The sequence below is a fragment of the Mobula birostris genome, chromosome 12 (genome assembly GCF_030028105.1).
Source record: "Mobula birostris isolate sMobBir1 chromosome 12, sMobBir1.hap1, whole genome shotgun sequence".
Lineage (NCBI taxonomy): Eukaryota > Metazoa > Chordata > Chondrichthyes > Myliobatiformes > Myliobatidae > Mobula > Mobula birostris.
In genome coordinates, this window is record NC_092381.1 from 100689121 (window position 1) to 100705756 (window position 16636).

Below are 16636 nucleotides of genomic sequence, written 5' to 3' on the forward strand. Positions count from 1 at the left end.
GCCTATTGCCACATAGGTCAACAGGGAATGCAAACTCACTGGTGATTGCTCTCGGCCTTGGATCATCAGGACAATCGCAATACCTATGCTAGGCTGCTGTTTATTGATTACAGCTCAGCATTCAGTAACGTCATACCCTCAGTACTAATCAACAAGCTCCAAACCTGGGCCCTTATACCTCCCACTGCAAACCGGATCCTTGACTTCCTGATTGGAAGTCCACAGTCAATGCAGATTGGAAATAGCATCGTCTCCTTGCTGACTATCAACCTCAAAAATGCGTGCTCCACTGCTCCATCCTCTCTACAGCTGTAACTGTGTGCACTTTTGCCGAAAACACAACTATTGTTGGAAGAATTTCAAATGGTGTTGAGGAAGCATATAGGAGTGAGACAGATCAGCTGGTTGAGTGGTGTCATAAGAACCTTGCACTCAACGTCAGTAAGGATAAGGAGGTGATTGTGAACTTCTGGAAGGGGAAATTGAAGGGAACACACACCAGACCTCATTGTGGGATCAGCAGTGGAAAGGGTGATTTTTGATTCCTGGGTGTCAACGTCTCTGAGGATCTATACTGGGCCCAATATATTGTTACAATTACAAAGAAGGCATGATCGCGGCTAGATTTCATTCGGAGTTTATAAGGACACTTTGCATGTCACCAAGGACTCTCACAAATTTCGCCAGATGTACTGTGGAGAGCATTCTAACTGGTTGCATTACCATCTGCTACGGAGGGACCACTGCAGAGGATTGGAAAAAGCTGTAAAAAGTTGCAAACTCAGCTAGCTCCATCATGGTCACTAGCCTCCCTAGCATCGACAACATCTTCAAAATGTGATGCCTCAAAAAGGCGACATTCATCATTAAGGCGCCCCATCATCCAGGACATGCCCTCTTCTCATTGCTACCTTCAAGGATGTTCAAGAGCCTGAAGACAGACTCAATATCTTAGCAAAAGTTTCTTCATCTCCGCCATCAGTTTTCTGAATAGACAATGAACCAATGTACACTACCTCACTATTATATGTTTTTGCTCTTCTTATTTAATTTAAATTTTGCAATGTACTACTGCTGCAAAACATCAAATTTCATGACAGATGCCAGTGATATTAAACATGATATTGATTTTGAAAATAGATTTTTATTGCTCACTTAATCTTCTGATGAAATTTCTAGTCACACTTTTTCCTGTTGTATATGGTAAATTATCTTATATCTTCACTACCAAGATCTGTGATTTTTGATACCATTCATTTTTAAACTCTATGCAGCCAAACTATGTAAACACAAAAGAGCAATCTGTATGTACTGGTGGCAAAGTTCAAGATCTAAGTTCAATTAATTAAGGTGACCTATGCAATGGATGGTAAATATCCCATGATACAGCTTAAAAGCAGAACCTAGTTCTAATTCATCAATCAGCATTTTAAGAGAGTTCAGCCATTCACTCTTCTCTGCAACAAACGCCAACCACCTTTATACAGCATGGTTCAGGTCCTGCCAAACATCAGAGCTCAATGCAACCCACAGTAACATTCAAGGAGGTCTGTGCAGTTTCAAAGAAAACTAAGTTTCAATAAAAACTAATTTTATTCTCTGCAAAGAAGAGTGGGACAGTAGATTGCTGAGTTTGTCCCCAAGTATAACTAGTAAACAGCTGGCATACCTTGTCAATAATAGATTGCATGTGGGACTTGTGTGACAGATCCCCATAAAGGAGAGAGGACCATTGGTCGGGAGCAATGCGAAGCCCTGCTTCCATGGCAATCTGCACGATCTGAGAGTCATGTTCCCGCCGCAGTGCCTCATAGGTCCGGAACTCCTCCTTCAGTTGCATGAGAGATGAATCTTCATCTCTCTTTGTGACCTGTAATGGTGAGCAGACTGTCAACACAAAGCCAGGAACAGTAAAGCCATTTACCACAGACCCAGTAAAAGCAAATAATAATTAAACACAGACATGGAAACAGATAATCGCCTGTAAGTGTTCCCACTGTAACAATGACTGAACATTCAAATATCTGAATAACCACTGAACTAGTTCTATAACATAGCTGAAGCAATAAATGTGCCTCAGTTACTGACTTCAGGAAGGGGCAGTATACACACTCCTGCGTACATCAACAGTGCTGAGGTCGAGAGAATTGAAACTTCAGGTTTCATCATCACCCCTATCTAGTCTGCTCTGGTCCATCATTACCAACAGCCTGCTCTGATCCAACCATGTAGAATTCACAACCAAGAAGGCTCACTAGTTCCTCTACTTTCTCAGAATGCTAAAGAAATTTAGAATGTTGCATTTGACCACCAATTTTTATAGATGCAACTTAGAAAGCATCCTATCTGGAGTCATCAGTTTGGTATAGCAAACGCTCTGCCGGAGGCCACAAGAAAGTGCAGAGTTGTGGATATAGCTTTGTGCATCGCAGAAACTAACCTTCCCGCCACAGACTCCATCTACACTTCTCGCTACCTTGGTAAAGTAGCCAGCATAAGCAAAGACCCCACCCACTCTGGATATTCTCTCTTCTACTCCCTCCCACCAGGCAGAAGATACAAAAATTGAAAGTGTTTATCAACAGGGTCAAGAATAACTTCTATCCTGTTACAAGATATTGAACTATCCCCTAGTACAGTTTATTTTGCTATGTCCTTGCACCGTATTATCTGACTGCACTTTCTCTGTAACACTATATTCTGCATTTTGTTATTATTTCCCCTTGTACTACCTCAACGCACTGTTATAATGAAATTATGTGTATGGATGGTACAAAAAGTTTTTCACTGTTCCTTGGTACAATAAGCTTATTTACCAATATGCAAATACAAAATAAGGTATCAATAACAGAGGGAGATAAGTGGCTGCATTACTGGATCTAGGGACACAAGTTCCAATCACACCCTGTCAGCTGAGAGTATCGATTTAACACAAATGATCTATGAAACCTCCAGGTCATCAAGTAAGCATCTGGTTCACCGATGTCCCTCAGGGAAGGAACCTCCCTTCCTCACTTAGTGTCTAGCTTCTACATAACCAATTGTTCGCTGGGGTGTTTGAGATGGGCAATAAATGCTAACATTACGATAGCAACAATAAAAGTAAATACTTCTTCACAGTGGACAATTATGGGCTTGGTAATTAAAATAGGACTGTAACAGACAAAGAAAGAATAAGAACTAAATATCATTTGACTGATAGTATTCATTAACTGTCAAAAAAGGAAGAACTCAGATGAATCAGCATCTACCGAGGAAAATGGACAGAGGAAATTCAGGGTCGAGACAGTCTAGCTAAAGGTCTTGACCTTAAAAAGTCGACTGTCCCTTTGCCTCCTGCTTGATCCACTGAGTTCCTCCAACTTTTTGTGTGTTGCTCCAGGTTCAAGCATCTGTAGTCCCTTGTGTTTCCTGTTAAAAATAGTCTATGACCATGAGACATAAGAGCAGAATTAAGCCATTCAGCCCATTGAGTCTGCTCCGCCATTTGATCACGGCTAATATATTTTTCAACTTCATTCTCCTGCTATTCCCCATAATGACAGTGGTCCCAACCTCCAGGCCGCGGACCGATACATTGTCGCAAAGAATGCAGTGGTGCAGTGGTAGTCGGAACGCACCCAGCATATCTTTAAGAAAAAAGCCGAAATAAACAAGCTAATTAATTCGGTGACGCCCGGCACGTAAATGTCAGCCCAGATCAGAGGCAACGCAATCGACAATCGCCTCTGATCTGGGCTGACATTTGCGTGCCGGGCGGCACCTAATTAATTAGCTTGTTTATTTCAGCTTTTTTCTTAAAGATGTGCTGGGTGTGTTCTGGCTACCGCTGCACCACTGCATTCTTCACGGCAATGTATTGGTCCGTGGCCCGGAGGTTGGGGACCACTGATCTATGATCTCTTATTGAGTACCTACCAACCTCTGTTTCAAATATACTCAATGTCTTGGCATTCACAGCCTTCTGTGGCAATGATTTCTACAGATTCACCACCCACTAGCTACAGAAACTCCTCCTCATCTCTGTTCTAAAGGGGTATCTTTGTATTCTGAGGTTGTGCCCCCTGGTCCTAGACTCTCTGACTATTGGAAAGATCCTCTGCATATCCACTTCATCCAGGCCTTTCAGTATTCAATGGGTTTCAATGAGATCCTCCCCTCATCCTTATAACCTCCAGCGAGTACAGGCCCAGAGCCACCAAACACTCCTCAGATGTTAATTCTTTCATTCCCAAGATCATTCTCACAAATCTCCTCTGACTCTCCAATGCCAGCATTATCTTTTTTGAGAAATGGGGTGCAAAACTGCTACCAATGCTCCAAATATGGTCTGAATAATACCTTATAAAATGCAGGATTACACCCTTGCTTTTATATTCTAGCTCTCTCGAAATGAAGGCTAACAATGCACGTCTTCCTTACTATTAACTCAATGTGCAAGTTAATCTTTAGGGAACCGTGCACTAGGACATCCAAGTCCTTTTGTCCCTTCGATTTCGGAATTTGTTCCCCATTTAGAAAATAGTCTATGTCTTTATTCCTTCTACCAAATGGAATAACTATACACTTCCATATGCTGCATTCCATTTGCCACTTCTTTGCCAATTCTCCCAATCTGTCCAAGTCCTTCTGTACACTCCCTGTTTCCTTAACACTACCTGCCTCCACCTATCTTTATATAATCTGTAAATTTGGCATCATCTAGATCATTAACATATACAGTGGATTCCAGATAATTGAGACACACTAGGACCAGTATATTTTGGTCCAATTAAGCAGCTGCCCTAATTAACCAAAACTTCATTGAAATAGTTAAGTATAAAAAGTCAAACTACTGTTTAACTGAGTAACAAATTATATATTTAAATGAAATACAGAACAAATTTGAAAAGTACCAATACTATAGTACTATAAAAATTGTGTATTAGTTCACAATAGTTATTGATGGAGAAATTCATTCTATGTGCGTGCTGTGCCCTTCAATTGTCTGTGTAAATGAACAATATCAGTGCAGATATCTATGCTTCAAACAATGCTTTAGGATGATTTCATCTTCCAAATCTTCATTTTTCATTGTAACACTCAAGATGATTGGTGATACCATTAAATTCTTCATAGTTCCTAACTTAATGAAGTAGTGAAAGTTTTACTCCAGACCATTTCTGGCATCCTCAAGCCTGATTGAAACCACAGTAAATGAAACAATTCTGAATGGTCTTATTGCTTATTTCTCAACAACCATCAGTGACAAAAATCACTGCTTTTTGAACACAAGCACACACAACTGCGGCTATTTAACACAGTTCGCTCTAAGCACCCTGTAGCATCTAATGGCCACACAAGCACTCACAACTGACATTAGTTAGAAACTGTTTGCCAACCACCTCCTGTCCCAAATAAGCGGTTGCCCGGATTAACCAATGGCCCATCCAGCCTGAATCTATTGTAACGTGAAAAGTACCTGACCCAGCACCAACCCCCGTGTAACACCACTAGTCATCGGTAGCCAACTGGTAAAAGGCACCCTTTATTCCCACTCTTTGACATCTGACAGCTAGTCAATATTCTGGCTATGCCAGTATCTTTCCTGTAATACCACTGGCCCTTACCATATGCGACACCTTGTCAAAGGCCTTCTGAAAATCCAAGTACAAACATCCAATGACTCTCCTTTATTTATCCTGCCTGTAATTTCCTCAAACAATTCCAACAGATTTGTCATGTAAGATTTCCCCTTAAGGAAACCATGCTGACTGGCCTATTTCATCTTATGCCTCCAAGTACCCTAAAACCTTAGGCTTGTAGTAACAACTAGTGACCATTAAATCCTGTGCAACTTATAAACAGGAGCTCAGTGATGAAAGGCAAACAGCCAACACTGCCTCATAAACAGTTATCCACAGTGATTCAGGAGCCTGATGGCTGAAGGATAATAACTGTTCCTGAACCAGGTGGTGTGGGACATGAGGCTCCTGTACCTCCTTCCTGGTGGCAGCAGTGAGAAGAGAGCATGGTCTGTGTGTTAGGGTCCTTGATAAGGGATGCTGCTTTCTTGTCGCAGTGCTCCTTTTAGACTACTCAATGGTGGGGAGGTCTTTGCCTGTGATAGACTGGGTTTCTTGTAGATTTTCCATTCTTGAGCATTGGTGTTTCCATACCAGGCATACAGTGTGCCTTCTGTAGCAGTAGGTTATATTCAGCACTGCCTTAGCAACAGGGTAACCTTGAAAAGACTTCACTAATTCTGAATACTATTCAGAGAAAGTGAAAGTGAGCAATCTTTTATTTCATTGTAATGTGTGTCATCAGAAAAAGCCCCAATATAAACTAACTGAGGTTATTTGTTGTAGCTGTAATACAACTTTCCAGCATAATTTGTCATTTAGGCCAGCATACTTAGGGAACAGTCGACCTGTCAAATTCCTATCTTCCTAAACTACAGATTTTTCCTTGAACTACTCATCCAGTATACTTAGAAAATTCATCATTGAACCTATGTCAATAACTTTTAGGACCCTGTCCATTCAATCAATGACATCATCCTGGGAGATATCCTCTCTTAGGGTTAAAGTTAAAAACACCTTTTATTAGGCTTAGAACAGAGAGTGGTGTGAATTACAAATATTCCTTAGTTTTCACACTATTTCTTTATTTACAACACTACATGTAGGAGCAAATGGAAAAACCATACAGAGTTGTGTTCAAAGCAGTGGGTGATTTATTAAAACTGATGCACATCAGGAGACCAGTCAAAGCTGATCTACCCAAGTGTGAATTTGGTACAGCTTTTACATTCTCAGCTGACAAGATTACACAGAGACTTGATTAACAGTAATACTAGGTTTTGACTGCGGAACGGTGGTTACAGAAAGACTTAATTATGGTCTTGATTACAGAATATTACGGAATTACAAAATAAAAAAAGTCCAACTTAGTTAACAATAGATCCAATTTTGCATTACAACAATGGGTGCACATTTCTGAAATTTGTACATCATCACTGATGCACTCTAGGTCTCTAATTTTAGGCGCTGTCTGTAGTTCCCTGTTACCACATACGGACAATTCACATTCCTATTTACTAGTTATTAGCCATCACTATTCTAAAAAAAAATTCTGAGTATGGTTTGTAACCTCTAAACATTTGTGCATGCATTTTCAGATCTTTGCTTTAATGCACATAATTCCTTTGCTAAAGATATCTTTCACATTTGCAGTAAACTTTCCTCTGCCCAGTGTCTATCCAAACCACCAGACCATCTGTGGCATTATGTGATTTGCCATTCTCCTTCTCATCATTTGCAACAATTATACCTTTGAAAAATTGCAAGCTGCTTCACAGCAGTGTTACCTGCTAAACATTTAGAGAGAACCACTTGCCAATATTAAGATACCTGGTCAATGAGGCAAGTTTTGAAGAGTAACTTTAAGGGTTTAAGTGATTTGGAATTCCAAGGCTTTGGACCTAGATAAGTGAAGGCACAAGGACCAATGATGGAGTGATAAAGATACAAAGACTGTAACTCAAGAGTTCAGAGAGGGCAAGATGGAGTTACCAAATGGTGAACAGTCTTCACCGTAGGGCAAGATAGAGTTACAGAAATTGTTGAAGTCAGGCATTTGTAGAAATAAAGCCTGCAAATGCTGGTAATCCAAAGCAACACAAACAACATGTTGGAGAAACTTAGGTCTAGCAGCATCGATGGAAATGAACAAACAGTTGATGTTTCGGGCTGAGACCCTTCTTTAGAACTGAAAAGGAAGGGGAAGATGCCAGAATAAGAAGGTGGGGGACAGGAAGGAGGCTAGCTAGAAGGTGATAGGTGAAGCCAGGTGGTGGGAAAGGTAAAGGGTTGGAGGAGGAATCTGATAGGATTAAGAATTATGGTTGTTAGTTTTCAGTCCCAAGGAACCATTGTGGGTCAGTGACATATTTGCATTTATAATCATGCTTTGGTCTTACTTACAGGAAGCCCCAAATGTAGTACAACCTAAGTACAGGTACTTAGAAGTGTGTGGTCACTGTTGTTATGCTGGAAATAATCTGCGCACAACAAGCTACTGCAGCAAATAATGATTAGAATGTTTGCTTTAGTAGTCAAACATTGATCAAAGGAAAACATACAACACAGAACAGTACAGCACAGCAACAACCTTTGGGCTATGATGCTGTGCCAAACTAATTAAGCTAAAGACACATTCCTTTCTACCCACAAACAGTCTACATCCCACCATTCTGTGCATATTCACATGCCTATCTAGGCGCCTCTTCAACACCTCTGTCATATCTTTCTCCACCACCAACCCTGGCAGCGCATTCAAGGCACCCACCATGTTCTGGAGAAAAGAAAAACCTTGATCACACATCTTCTTTGAACTTACCCCCTCTCACCTTAATGCATGCCCTCTGGTATTAGACAATTCAATTCTGGGAAAAAGATACCATTGTTTTCTCTATCTATACCTCCCATAATTTTATAAACTTCTATCAGGTCTCCACCCAACCTCTGCTACTCCAGAGAAAACTGTAGTTTATCCAACTCCTCCTAATAGCACATAGCATCTAATCCATAGCACTCTCATGATAAATATCTTCTGCACCCTCTCCATGCTCTCCACATCCGTCTAATAGGGCGACCAGAACTGAAAGTAATACTCATCGTTTGACCCAACCAGTGTTTTATAAAGCTGTAATATAACTTTCAACTCAATGCCTCAATCAATAAAGGCAAATGTGCAATATGCCTTCCTTATCATCTCATTAACCTGTTCAGCCACTTAGAGAATTATAAACCTGGATCCCAAAATCCCTCCACACATCAATGCCTTTCAGTACTTCGCCATTAACAGTGCAACACTACACATTTGCTTAGATTAAACTCCACCTGCATTTCTCAGTCCATATCTGCAATTGATCGGTACCCCACTGTATCCTTTATTCAACAGATCTGAGTGGGGTTAGTTGGGACTTTGTGTGCTACAGTTCCCCAGCAGACATCGGATTGTGTATAATTAGGCATCTGGCAAGGGCCAGTAAAAAGTAGTGTTTAGAGTGGGGAGCTCAGGTTTTGACACAGAGGCATCAATGAGGAGAGGTGGAGAGTATAACAGGTATATTGTTGTGTTTAATTTTTCTTTCTTTCTTATTGCACAGTTAGAGCAGTGTGGGTGGCAACCAGGATTGTGGAATGCTCTTCATGTGGGATATGGGAAAGCAGGGAGACCTCCAGTATCTCTGATGACTACAGCTGCAAGAAGTGCATACAGCTGCAGCTTCTTTCAGACCGTGTTAAGGAATTGCAGCTGGAACTGGAAGAAGTCTGGATCATTCTGGAAGTTGAGGGGTTGATTGACAGGACATACAGGGAGGGAGGACATAGGTAACTGGGTGACTGTCAAGAGGGGAAAGGGGATAGGCAACCAGAGCAGAGCACCCCTGTGCTGTTCCTCTCAACAAACAGGCTTGGATACTTCTGGGGGTGGGGGCAATGACCTAGCAAAAGATAGCCAGAGTGGTCAGCTCAGGTCTCTGGCTCAGGAGGCAAGGTGGGGGGGTGGGGGTGGGGACAGAAGAGAAGAGGAGTGCAATAGTGATAACTAGGGGAGCAGACAGAAGATTCCGTGGATGTGAAAGAGACATCAGGATGATATGATGCATCCTAGGTGCCAGGGTCAGGGATGTCTCGGACTGGGCCCACAGCTTTCTAAAGTGGGAGTGTGAGCAGCCAGAAGTTGTGGTACGTATTGGTACCAACGACAAAGGGTTGTAAAGAGAGGAGGTCCTGCAAAGAGTATATAGGGAGTTAGGTAGAAAGCTGAAAACCATGACTTCCAGTTGGTTGTGCCACATACCAGTAAGGGTAGAATGGATGATTTGGTAGATGAATGTGTAGCTGAGAAATCAATGCAGGAGGAAGGGTTTCAGATTTATGGATCACTGGGGTCTCTTCATGGGAAGGTAATGACTTCTACAAAAAGGCTGGGTGACATAGGATCAGTAGATATAAAATCCTTGTGGGTAGAGTTAAAAACTGCAAGGGTAAAAATGACCCTGATGGGAGTTATATACAGGCCTCCAAGCAGTAGCCAAGGAGATAGATAGGCATATGAATAGGGGAATATTTGATCCTTATAGGGGATTTTAACATGCAGGTAGTTTGGGTTACGGGAGAAAACAGGAGAATGTGGTTGAATCAGCCTTGAAAGAACGGTGGAGCAGATTAGAAGGGCTGAATGCCTAATTCTGTCATGTCTTGTGGTCTTAGGCAAACTTCTACACTGTGCACAACACCACCAATCTTTGTCCTCCCGCACTTTTACAAAACAGTTCTACAGGTCTCCAGTTAAACATTTTATTTGTACAAGGACAACCTACAGAGTACTTCATGAGTAATGCAATATGTATTGCCAAAAATTGTATGCCAGGAACACACGTAACTAATATAGAAAGTTCCAGGAATATACAAAACTATCAACAAGACTGAAAAAGTGACATCTCAGTCATTGCTTCATGGGAATAGGTCCTGGGATCAGTTCAAGTTACTGGGAGGGGCAGAAAAGTCCAGTCAGTGAATAATTAAGAGGTAACAAAGCATGGATAAGGTTTCCACTGCAGGTGAGCTGAGGAAGGGCAGACAGGCAATGTTTGAGAAGTAGAAAAAGGCAGTTATTGCAGGAGAACAACACAGGAAACTTGGAAGTACAGAGCCAGCCTTCAGGACCAAACTACGGCTGCAGGAGGCTGAAGCTCTTTCACAACCAGTGTAAAATATCAGTCGTGCAACACATACAAAATGCTGACGATACTCAGAAGGCCAGGCAGCATCTATGGAAAAGAGTAAACAGTTGATGTTTCAGGCCGAGATCCTTCTTCATGTTTTGGCCAAAAACGTCGACTGTTCACTCTTTTCCATAGATGCTTCCTGACTTGCTGAGTTCCTCCAGCATTTTGTGTGGGTTGCTTAGATTTCCAGTATCTGCAGACTTTCCTGTGTTCGTTATTAATGGTGCAATAGTTTTCAGCAAGTAGCAGGTCGGGTAGTGTCAAGGAGAACAAAGTATAAAAGGAAAAGTTTGTTTTTAGGGTAAAAGGCAGGAAAGATTAAATGGCAAAAAAAATAGGGAGCAATACTGGAGTAAAAAAATAAAAGATGTTTCGAGGAAGTACAAGTGAGAAAAGCAGGATTATTTTTAACTGTTGCCGTGGGAATAAAATGTAAGCAAAGGTTACGAATGAAAATTACTGAGGTTATTGTTGAGTTAGGAAGGCTGCAATTGTCTGGACCAATGTCTAATGGTTTAGGAGGCTAACTGACTCAATGGTAGATATTAGTCGTAGAGATCACAGAAACAGGCCTTTCAACCCACTGATTCCATGCTGACCATCAACCACCCCTGTAAACTCATCCTACAACGAGGGCAATGGCTATTGTCTTCATATTATTTACCAAGAAGAAATCTCCAACACCAGGTGCCTGTCTACAGAGAGCTGGAGAGGTTGAATTCAGTCTCATCAACAGAATGCAAAATACTTTATTGTATTTTAGTAAACTTTGTCCTTTATACATAGAAATCATATTAATTATTCAACACAGAAGATGCCCTTGAACTGATTCAGCAATACCCAATTGGTGCACTTCAATTGCTGCCAAAGATGATACCAGACTTACTTTGAAACATGATGCTCTGTACAGGAGCTGCACCACATGGCCAATGCTGGTCTTTGAGGCTTGAGGAAATCGTGGTTCCAGTCTCTGAACCACAAACAACACCAGGACTTTCCTTGAGAGTGCAGAACCATCTTCCAGTGCGAGGAGGACAAGTTTGAGAGCTTCTTCCTGCATTGCTGGGAGCCAAACAGATCACTCACTCAACAAGGTGAAGATCAACCATTCACAACCCTGTTCATCTGGACCCAAAGGTATAGCCTCCTGTGCCTTAGTTTCTCTAAATCCACCTTATTATTTCACAGTTACATACCCCTCAATGGTACAGCTTGTTTTATCAGCAAGGTGAGTCGGGAGTTTTCCCACAAAGATTGCAAACAACCTAAATTCTGTTAAATTGCAGGCAGTGATGTTAAATAATAAGACTAAAAATGATTTTCTTCGGTGAGAAGGGCTAAAGGGAATTATACCTCAGCCACATTTTAACAGGGTGTGTTAGATGAGGGAATGTAGATGGAACATTACTATCTCATGCTTTACCTACCCCAACAACCTCTGAAGGGGTAGTGTAGGCAGGGTAAAATATTACTCTACATTTTCCTCTTTCCCCATGTCCTTCTTTTGGGGTGGTGGACAGATGGCAGTGGGGGATTTCAATAAGCAGCTCCTTCCCCAGCAACGATAATGCAAGAATTTGGAAAATACTTAGCCTCTTGCCAGTGAAGCTGTGTGGTAAACACTAAAGTGAATCTACAGCATTAAATCGGTATGGTACCTGGTCCAAGAAACTGGCAGCCCCTGGCTCTGACAGCAGCCCAGAGATTGGAGGAGAGTTGCTGTGGGTTCTGATGCTGGAGGATGAGCTCGGTGACAGTGCGTTCCCCTAATGAACGTGCAGCCCGCATTGCTCGGATCCGGCCCTCCTCTTCCACCAGCTGGCAGTGAACCAGTGTGACCAGCTTCCTCTGCATGGGCCGGCTCAGCACACTCTGTGCTGCACTGCTGAGCACCACACCTGCAACACAACACAATACAGTTCAGTACAAGCTCCGGAGCTTTATGGCTGTAGGGTAATAACTGTTCCTGAAATTGGCAGTGTGAACCCCAAGGCTCTGTACCTCATGCACAATGGTTGCAGTGAGAAGACAGCATGGGATGGATGGTGGGGTCTTTGATGATGGATGTTGCTTTCTTGTGGCATTGCTCCATATAAATGTACTCAATGGTGGGGAAGGCTTTGCCTGGGAAGTATGCACCACTTTCGGTAAGCAGGCTGTGATACAACCAGTTAGGAAGCTCTACAGTGTGCATCTCCAGAAATTTGTCGAAGTTTTTGATTACATGCCAAACCTACATAAACTTTTCAGGAAGTAGAGGTCTATGGTGCCTTTTTGATGTGTTCCAAATCAGTCAATGCGAGAGTCTTTGTGACTAACAACTTTTAACTGAGTGGAAACATTCCTGGCTGAAAATGACATAGGGACAAGTAAGTAGACAATAGTTTTGTATTGAGAATGCGCATCTAGCAGGGGAACCTGCAGGTATGGTCCCTCCCCACTGCTGACTTTGTCCTCTTTAGAATTACACAAGACAGAAACAGACCAAGATGCATATCTATGATAACCCATTTGCCTGCACGCCAACATCTCTCTATACCTTTTCTATTTAAGTACAGTCCAAATGCCTTTTAAATGTTGTGGTTATAATCTGCCACCATCCCTCTGGCAGTTGATTCCATATACACCCCATCCTGTGTGAAAATTTTATCCATTATTTCCTTAAAGTCTTTCCACTCTCACCTTAAACCTGTACCTTCTATTTTTAGACTCTCCTCTGAGGAAAAATACTCTATTCTTTATATAGCCCTAATTTTATAAACCTTTATCAGCCTGCTACATTCCAGTGAGAATAAATCCAATCTATTCAGCCTCTCCTTGTAACTGCAGTCCTCCATTCCAGGCACTATTCTGGTGAGTCTCTTCTACACTCTCTCTCACATTCTTCCTGCAGTGTGGCGCAATGAACTCCAAGTGTGGTCTAACCAATGTTTTGTACAGCTGCAACAAGATGTCCCAACTCTTATACTCAGCCAAAGCTAACAAAGGTAAGCGTAACAAATGTAATTTTCAATAACCCATCTATCTGTGCTGCTACTTACAGGGAGTTAAGGGCTTACACCCCAAGATTTTTCAGTAACAAAGGTCCTTGCTCTTTACTCTACACACCCTGCCAGAATTTGACCTCCCAAAATGCATTACTTTACCCTTGTTTCGTTTAAGTTCCATCTGTCACGGCTCGGCTCAATGTTCCAGCTGATCCATGTTCTACTGTATCCTTTTCTATCTATAACTTCACCAATTTCTATGTCACATGCAGATTCACTACCACCTACATTCTCATCCAAGTAATTTATACAGATAAATTTATACAGAAAGGTCCAAGCACCAATCCCTGCCACAAGAAAACAGCATCCATCATCAAGCACTCCTCCCCACCCCACCATCCAGGCCATGCTCTCTTCTTGCTGCTGCCATTGCGGAGGTGGTATAGGAGCCTTTGGTCTCACACCGCCAGGTTCAGGAACAGTTATTACCCTTCAGCCAACAGGCTCCAGAACTGATGTGGCTAACCTCACTCACCACAACACTGAACCGATCACTGAACACAACTATGGACCCACTTTCAAGGACTGTACTACTTATGTTCCTGGTATTATTTATTTATTATTAGTGGTTTTCTTCATATTTACAGTTTGCCTTATTTTGCAAATTGGTTTCTTGCTAGGCTTTGTGTGTAGTTTTTCACTTATTTAATTGAATTTCTTTGTACTACTGCAACGTCAGCTAAAAAAAAATTGAATCTCAGAGCAGTGTGTATGGTGACATACACCTAGTGGTCACTTTCTAAGGTACAGCTGCTTGTTAATTTAAATATCTAATCAGCCAATCATGTGGCAGGAATTTAATGCATGATCAAGTGGTTCAGACCAAAGATCAGTATGGGGAAGAAATGTAACTCTGACCATGGAATGATTGTTGGTGCCAGATGGGGTGGTTTGACCACCTTAAACTGCTGATCTCCTAGGATTTTCATGCAAAGCAGTCTCCGGAATGTACAAAGAATAGTGCGAAAAACAAAAAATATCCAGAGAGCAGCAGTTCTTTTGGCAAAAAGGGCTTGTTAACGAAAGAGGTCAGAGGAGAATAGCCAGACTTGTTCAAGCCGACAGGAGGGTAATAGTAACTCAAATAACTATGTGTTACAACAGTGGTGTGCAGAAGAGAATACCTTGAAGTGGATGGGCTACAGCAGCAGACCATACTGGGTTCTACTCCTGTACCTAATAAAGTTTTTTTTTAATTATGCATTGTAATGTATTGCTGCCACAAAAACAAATTCCACAACATATGCCAATGATATTAAACCTGATTCTGATTCACTGAGCGTATAGGTACTCAGAAAGAAATTGATTTTGAATTCTGAAGTCCATGCAAACTGCCTCTCCTGCTCTGCTTTGTACCTTCTTAGTTACCTCTTCACAAAAACTCAGATTTGTGACACATGATGATCCTTGCACAAAGCCATGCTAGCTCCTCCTAACCAGTCCTTGCCTTTCCAAGTGAACAAAGATGCTATCCCTCGGAATTTTCTACAATTTTTCCCCTATCACTGATGTAATGCTGACCATCCTGTAGTTTCCAGTGTTATCCTTATTACCACTATCAAACAAGACAACAACATTAGCTATCTTCCAGGAGATTCTGCTACCTCACCCACACTAGTGACGATGCAAAAATCTGTATCAGAATCGCAGCAATCCCCTCCCTTACATCACATACCATCTTGGGATAGATCATCAGGACTTGTTTGGCTGGATAATCTAAATGTGCCAATATTTCTTACACATCCTACTTCCTGATACAGGGATATATACCTCCCTTTATTCTCCAGCCTCCACATCTTTCCTCTTTATAAGGACTGCTGAGAAGTATTCACTTAGGGCCTCTTTCATATTCCCTGGCTTCACACTCAAATTACCGTACTGGATCCTAAAGGGACTTGTTCCTTCCTTAATTACTCTTGCTTCAAAATACCTATAAAAGGTTCAAGATTCTCCTTAATCCCATCAACCAAGATTTCATAAACCACATTTGTTTTAATTCTTTTCTATCAACCTCAAAGGACTCAATCAATTTCCTATCCCTAACATATGGTTCTTTCTTTTCCCTGATTAAATCTTTGTTCACCCAACTTTCCTAAACTTACCAACTCTGCTTCTTACTCTTACAGAGATGCTGACTCATTACCTCACTTTAAAACACCTTCCACTTATCAGATGTGGTTTTCCCCTCTCCCAATCTGTTTCTGACAGTTTCTGTCTTACACAATCAAAATCTACTTTCCCTTAGATCAAGGTCCTTTCTTGAGAGCCAACTTTCTTTCTCGTTCTCTGCGTCGAACCTTACAAAACTATGGTCACTGTTCCTTAAGGGTTCCTTTACAGACACTTCTAACACTTGCTCATCCTCATACCTTAAGATAAGGTCAAATATAGACCATCCCTAGTAGGACTCTCTCAATAGTGCTTCAAAACATCTTCCTGGATGCATTTTCCAAATTCCTCCCATTCTAAGCCCCTTGCACTTTGGGAATCCAGAAAATATTGGGAAAGTAAAAATCCTCCACTACAATAACCCTATTGTTTTAAATACTTCTTTGATTTGCCTACATATCAATTCTCACTGACTCCTGGGAGGCTTATATACAGTATAAATCCACCAAAGTGTCCAGTAGGTTCTTATTCCTTGGTATCTTTCTCACCACTGTTGCAAGGCTTAATGGCCTGCAGTTCCCTACCTTGTCTTTGCAGCCCTTCTTAAATAAAGGCACAACATCATAGAGTAAAAAAAGTCAAACAGTATGGAAACAGGCTTTTTGGCCCACCTCATCCATGCCAACCATGGAACCCA

The 16636-nt window shown here is 41.6% G+C and overlaps 1 protein-coding gene across 5 annotated transcripts in view; it reads right to left on the reverse strand.

Moving 5' to 3' along the window:
* LOC140206149 (roquin-1-like) overlaps positions 1-16636 on the reverse strand; it is a 137193-nt gene that overhangs the window by 60757 nt on the left and 59800 nt on the right. For all 5 annotated transcript variants that reach the window (XR_011888072.1, XM_072274385.1, XM_072274388.1 and 2 more), the window contains 3 exons: positions 12442-12681; positions 11670-11845; positions 1670-1870 (listed from right to left, as the gene is read on the reverse strand). Coding sequence is in view for 4 of the 5 variants with exons in the window: in XM_072274385.1 (XP_072130486.1) it covers positions 1670-1870; positions 11670-11845; positions 12442-12681 (617 nt within the window). In the remaining variant the exon portion in view is untranslated. The remainder of the gene's footprint in view (positions 1-1669; positions 1871-11669; positions 11846-12441; positions 12682-16636) is intronic.